This window comes from Octopus sinensis, unplaced genomic scaffold, assembly GCF_006345805.1.
Source record: "Octopus sinensis unplaced genomic scaffold, ASM634580v1 Contig03087, whole genome shotgun sequence".
Lineage (NCBI taxonomy): Eukaryota > Metazoa > Mollusca > Cephalopoda > Octopoda > Octopodidae > Octopus > Octopus sinensis.
The window spans coordinates 1-7,500 of record NW_021826252.1 but is presented as its reverse complement, the minus strand read 5'-3'; the positions used below and the strand labels follow the sequence as shown (position 1 = coordinate 7,500).

The following is a 7,500-nucleotide window of genomic DNA, read 5'->3' as shown; positions in this document are numbered from 1 at the left end:
TTTTATTATTTTTATTCAGCTCGCAAGTTCGTCTGTCCCTTTTAAATGTTAGTGTTTTGCTGTCTGTCTTGAAGCAGACCTTTCCTTTGTAACTGCCTGATATTTATGATTGATCTTTCTAAATATTTTATTTCTCAACTTACTCAAGATCTTTTGTTGTTTATAAATGGGAGAGAGATACATAAAGATAGAGAGTAAGAGAAAGCGAGGGAGAGTCCGAGAGAAAGGAAGAGTAAGAGAGTGGGAAAGTGAGAGAGAAAGGAGAAAGAAACAAAGAGGGAGAATCATCATCATCATCATCATCATCATCGTTTAACGTCCGTTTTCCGTGCTAGCACGGGTTGGACAGTTTGACAGGGGTCTGGGAAGCCAGGAGGCTGCACCAGCTCCAGTCTGATCTGGCAGTGTTTCGACAGGTGGATGCCCTTCCTAACGCCACCACTCTGTGAGCGTAGTGGGCTTTTTTTTCGTGCCGCCTGCACAGGTACCAGGGGGGCTGGCAGCGGCCACGATTGGTTGGTGCTTTTTACGTGCCACCAGCACAGAAGCCAGTCAAGGCGGCGCTGCAATCCGCCACGTTCGGATGGTGCTTTTTACGTGCTGAAAGGAAGCAACAGAAAGTAACAACCACACTCTTACCCGCGCGTAAAGCGGGTCACCTTCAGCTAGTATATATATATATGTATATATATACATATATACATATATATATGTATGTATGTATGTATGTATATATGTATATATGTATGTATAGCCTCAAACCAACCAAAGCCTTCTGAGTGGATTTTGGATTTGGTAGATGGAAACTGAAAGAAGCCCGTCGTATATATGTATATATATAATATATATATATATATATATATTCCTTGGATGACGTAAAAACATACCTTGTTGAATTCTTTGCCATGAAACCACCTGAATTCTGGGAAGAGGGTATTTTCAAGTTAAAGGAAAGATGGAGACGTATTGTGCAACAAAATGGTTCATATTTGGTTGATTAAAAATGTAATGGCAAGTATTTATTGACCATTTTCTTTCCTTTAAAAATTGGTACAGACTTTCCGGACAACCCAATACTTTGTCATCCATGCACACTGATGTTTCCCACCCATTGGAGCACACTAGCTTCATTCACCTCCAGTCTATGCATGTCATCTTTATTCAGGGCCTATCTCTCACTACCATGGACCATAGCCATTCGTACACAAGCATCATACAATGCCTTTCACTCATACAATGCCAACAGAGGTAATAGCTTTTTATATGCTGGACTATAAGCTGGGTGTAACATCAGTTTGATTACCTGAAGTTCCTGAAGTTTATTCCAGGTCATTCAAGTGGTATGATGTCTTGTGTTATCTTCCTGCAAAAGGGCTTGCTTTCCATTAACCAATGCTCAGTGGGATTTGAACTCAGAACGTAAAGACAGACGAAATACCACTAAGCATTTCGCCCAGCTTGCTACCTAAAAGTTACCAAAATATTGCAAAACTTTTCATCCAACACAATATTATCACGACTACTAAGGCAGCATTTTGTCAGTCATTGCATTCTGGGTACGAATTCCACTGAGGTCAACAACACCTTTCATCTTTTAGGGGTTGTTAAAATAAGTACCAGTTACGAACTGGGGTTGATGTAATTGGCTTAGGCCCTCCCTCGAAATTGCTGGCCTTTTACCAAAATTTGAAGCCACTACTGCTGCTGCTGCTGCTACCACCACCACTACTACTACTACTACTACTACTACTACTACTACTACTACTACAACTACTACTTCTACTACTACTACTACTACCTTTTGTGCTTATCTGTTTTTATATTTTAGTTGTTATTTTTTGATTCCCCTTAAAAAAATGACAGAGAAATATCTTCACCCAACACTTGCTATCTTTGTAGCAAAAGGAAAAAGAAGAAAATGTAGGTGTTGAGAGATAACAACAACAACAACAGCAGCATCAAATAAAAGTAAGCAAGAATATTAGAGAGGAAGGTGGCAGGGTTGGGCAGGTGGGTAGGGCAAAAAGATATACGGGGGTGGGTGGTGGATTTAATCATATTGTTTACCTCGGCAAATGAAGTACAAATTCTTATTTTTGTTTCATAGGAATATTATGACTTAGGGACAACATATATATATATATATATATATATATATGATATATATATACCTCTCTATGTTGTCCTCTCTCTCTCTCTCTTTCTCTCTCTCTCTCTCTCTATATATATATATATATATATGAATATATATACATTCAAACACATACACATGTATGTATGTTTACATGTATGCATATATATATATATATAATGCATGTGTGTGTGTGTAGTATATATATAAACATACACACATACAAATAAGAATGTATATGTATATACATATATAGTTGTGTATATATGCATATGTATGTATATATGATGTGTATTCATATATATTTATATATGATATATATATATATATATATATATACATACATATATACATACATATATATATATGATGTAAGAGTTGTAGTGATGGTGTAAACCTGGACGAAGCTGTCATCATGTTACGCCCATAAGATAGTGGCTAATTTATACATATTAACAAAATAGAGATTTTAGTTTATTTAGGGTGGAGGTGGGAGATATTCTTCTTACTCCTTCTTTGTACAAACTAATGCTGCTGCTACTACTTTTGCTGCTGCTGCTGCTACGAAGACCACCACTGTTACCACTACTACCACCATCACCGCTAATGTCTGGTGCAAACAGCTGATCACTATAAGCAAATTTGTGCTGGTTGTTCAGCAAAAAGTGGCAGGTATTTAATGGGAGAAATTTGACAAGACAGTCAGTCACCGGCTGACACTCGCTGACGATACATCGAAGAGGCCAGGGAACAGAAGAAAGGCTGCCTGCTGGAGCCTAACAGCAGGTATTTAAAGGGAGAAATTTGACAAGACAGTCAGTCACCGGCTGACACTCACTGATGATACATCGAAGAGGCCAGGAAACAGAAGAAGGCTGCCTGCTGAGCTAACAGCGGTATTTAAAGGAGAAATTTGACAAGACAGTCAGTCACCGGCTGACACTCGCTGACGATACATCGAAGAGGCCAGGGAACAGAAAGAAGACATGCACCCAACACCAGAGCTGAAGACACCTCCAAAAGGCAGGGCCCCGCCATGTCAAACAGTAGAGGAGTAGGGGCCGAAACCGGACGGGGTTCCTCCTGATGATGTCTTGAACTAACTGGATCCTATAAAGGAGCTGTTGTGGTAGCAGACCACGAAACACGGTTGTAATTCCTCCTATGTGTTGTCTTCGGTTGATTAATCTTGAGATTGCTCCAATCTGGCCGGCCCCAAGGAAAAACTAAGCTAAGCACATTAGATTCCTTGGAAAAAAGCTTTGATTGTATACAAAACAAAGACGGAAAACGGACGATGTTACATGAATATGAATACAAAAATAATGCATAAAAACAACAACAACAATAATAATAATAATAATAAATAATAATAATAATAATAACAATAACAGGACATCACAACAGGTGTCTTTCGACTGAGATGTATTAAACTCACCTGGCGTGTTAGGAATGTGCCTTGGAGCAGAGAAAAAAATTATGTTACCATGACCGCTACAAGATCCAATAGGCCAGTAGTCGGTCAGTCAGTCACGTGTGAAGAGAAGAGGGAGGAGAAAAGGGGGAGAGGAATTAAGGAGGGGGAGAAGAGAGAGAGAGCGATAAAAAGAGACAGGGACAAAGTGAATATATATATATATATATATATATATATAAATAATTAAAATTCAGTTGAATTAGGTACTTCAGTTGAGGTACCAAGTCAGTCCGGTATTGTCCACACAGCTCAAAGTAAGGTGAATAAAAATCAAATAAGTAACGGGATGTCATGTATTACTCTCTTTACTCTTTTACTCTTTGACTTGTTTCAGTCATTTGACTGCGACCATGCTGGAGCACTGCCTTTAGTTGTGCAAATCGACCCTGGGACTTATTCTTTGTAAGCCCAGTACTTATTCTATCGGTCTCTTTTTGCCGAACTGCTAAGTAACGGAGACATAAATACACCAGCATCGGTTGTCATGCAATGCTAAGGGGACAAACACAGACACACAAACACACACATACATATATATATATATATATATATACATATATACAACAGGCTTCTTTCAGTTTCCGTCTACCAAATCCATTCACAAGGCATTGGTCGGCCCGGGGCTATAGCAGAAGACACTTGCCCAAGATGGTTTGTTTATAGTGATCGAATTTTACCTTGTTCAGAAAGAGAAGGTTGGTGACAGGGAAGGCATTCAGCCATAGAAAATCAACCTCAATAAAATCTGCTTGACCCTTGCAAGTATGGAAAAGAGGACATTAAAATAATGGTGGCGATGACAGGCGGTGGCAGCGGTGGCCATGGCTGGTGGTGGGTGGTGAGCAGCAGCAGTGCTGGTGGTGAGGAAGAACATGATGATGATGATGATGATGATGGCTTTTCTTGCATTCTTATGTTTATGTAGTTTTATTATTTCTTTATTCATATTCATTATTATTTTTTTCTTCTTCAGGGAACACGTTGCTCTTTTACGTCACAACATCGCCATGCATTATGCGCAAGGGCTGAACAACCTCAGCACCCATGCAGTTGAGAAGTTCCAAACTGGCATCAGGGACATAAACCTCAAGATAGATAGATACAACATGATAGTGCCAATCCTCCGCAAACAAATGGTCCATTACGATTGTGGGAAAGAGCTGAGCACCATACGGGCCAAACCCCACCATTACATAAAACCAGAATTAGACCAAATTTCGGCAAAGGTGCTCGACGAGAAAGATGCTCTACATAGTGATCCTATTAACTGGTCACAAGTATGGAAGGACATTAAGGCAGTATTTAAGTAATTACATATCAACTAGGGAACCAATTAAATAAACTCGTTATTTTTTGCTTGTTTGTTTATTGTTTTGTTTTGTGTACTCTTTTACTCTTTTACTTGTTTCAGTCATTTGACTGTGGCCATGCTGGAGCACCACCTCTAGCCGAGCAAATCGACCCCAGGTCTTATTCTTTGTAAGCCTAGTACTTATTCGATTGGTCGCTTTCGCCGAACCGCTAAGTTACAGGAATGTAAACACACAACCGTCGGTGGGAAAATTATACAAAGAAGTAAATATATGGCACAACGAAGTACCGATATTTACTGGAAATAGTGAATGTAATAAATACAACAACGCTAATGCATAGCTACAAAAACAACCGCGTATGTACTAGCAAAATGCGTGTGTGCAACAAACTTGAAAAAATTGTCTTACCTCCAGGGAGAACATCTGAAGATGAATACCTAGATAGGGATAATGTGGGACCGGTTTCAGATTTTTCAAGATGTGTCTGCACACATATACTTGATTTATCTTCATCAGCCAACGTATACCCGAGTACATTTTCCAGTAAATATCAGTACTTCGTTGTGCCATATATTTACTTCTATGTATAATTTTCCCTCACGGGCTATTCTTTACTGGAAAGCAATACTCTCGTATTGCATTACTATTTTTATTGAAATTTCTTCACCGTTCTCGTTCTGTCAGCATTTTGGCGTTTCAGTCGAGTGTATTGGCATTAATGTGGCAACATCTGAAATGTTGTCGGGTATATGTTGGCTGATGAAGATAAATCAAGCATATGTGTGCAGACATATCTTGAAAAATCTGAAACCGGTCCCACATTACCCCTATCTAGGTATTTCATCTTTCAGATGTTCTCCCTGGAGGTAAGACAATTTTTTTCAAGTTTGTTGCACACACGCATTTTTGCTAGTACATACGCGGTGAAGCTATACATTAGCGTTGTATTTATTACGTGCTATTTTCCAGTAAATATCGGTACTTCTTTGTGTGCCATATTTTACTTCTATGTATAATTTTCCCTCACGGGCTATTCTTTACTGGAAGAAAGCAATACTCTCGTATTGCATTACTATTTTATATATATATATATATATATACCAATAATAGTAAGAAAAAGTAAGAACAAACAAATGAGACCTCGATGTTTGAGAAAAATGAAGATTATTTATATATGTCATAATTTAGAGCAAACACTAAAAGGTTGTTATTATAGTGCTTGGAGTTTCAAATGTCGGAGTGAAGAGCTATGATTCATTCTTGTCAGCTAATAATGGCAACAAATGTTTGTTGCATATTTATTATATCATACCTTGATGCTGTGTGGACTGAGAGCCCCGTTGATAGGCTGCTGGTATTTATAGAGTGTTAAACACTTTTGGTATGCAAATTAGGGTCTCCTTTATAGAGTAACTGCTGCATTTGTTGAGTATATAAACAGTTTGACTGCTTACTTCTCTGGAGACTGTCTGAATGATGTAGACGCCTCTGATGAGAAGCCAATAAGCTTTGAAAATTGATTAAGGTTGTTTATCACTTTTTTTTCAGTCTGTGAGAAATGGCTAAAATTTGTCCTGTTTATAATTATACCATATCTTACGTACACACACACACACATACACGCACACACACACGCATATATATATATATATGCTAGCCCGTCCAACCCATGCTAGCATGGAAAGCGGACGTTAAACGATGATGATGATGATGATGATGATATATATATATATATATACACACAAACATATACATTGTGGTTGTTGGCATCCATTTGTCTCAGGAGACAATAGAATTGTGCATAAACTAATCCAGTCTGGTTTTTACATTTCATGTCCTCTCCAGTTTCCTCTCCAGCTTTGCGCAGGCCTGGGCTAGATGTAAGAAAATAGATGTAAGAAAATCCTGGGTAACCCAATTGTCAGGATTCCTCTCTCGACCTTGCTGACGTAGCCCAAAGGAGTGCAGAGCATTATGTTTGGCACCAGCTTGGTTGCAGGAGCTGCCAGAAGGGTGTCGAGTTGAACACTAAACTGTCTACAGGGCTCGATTCCGAATTTCTTTAAAGGTTGTCTCCTTTCCATAAACCTGGATAGGGGCCCATACCAGATACTGTCAGCCGGAGCCAGCTGAGCCTGGGACTCGTGTCAGGCAGGGTCCTCACTCTTTGAAGCAGTGAAGAAAATCACCACCTACTACACATATACATACATACATATATATGTGTGTGTATATATATATATTTATATATATATATATATATATAGGTGCAGTAGTGGTTGTGTGGTAAGTAGCTTGCTTACCAAGCACATGGTTCGGGTTCGTTCCCACTGCATGGCACCTTGGGCAAGTGTCTTCTACTATAGCCTCGGGCCAACCAAAGCCTTGTGAGTGGATTTGGTAGACAGAAACTGAAAGAAGCTCGTCGTATATATATATATATATATATATATATATGTATGTGTGTATATTGTTTGTGTGTCTGTGTTTGTCCCACCAACATCGCTCGACAACTGATGGTGGTGTGTTTACATCCCCGTACTTAGAGGTTGGGTAAACACTGATAGAATAAGTGCCAG

General features: G+C 39.0%; 1 protein-coding gene across 1 annotated transcript in view; it reads left to right on the top strand.

The window, feature by feature from the left end:
• Positions 1-4,970, top strand: part of LOC115227429 (dnaJ homolog subfamily C member 28) — a gene marked incomplete at its 5' end in the record, with an annotated part of 6,963 nt that extends 1,993 nt beyond the window's left edge. Inside the window, one exon of the mRNA XM_029798263.2 lies at positions 4,582-4,970. Within this exon, the coding sequence (XP_029654123.2) occupies positions 4,582-4,918 (337 nt within the window). The remainder of the gene's footprint in view (positions 1-4,581) is intronic.
• Positions 4,971-7,500: the final 2,530 nt, after the last annotated feature.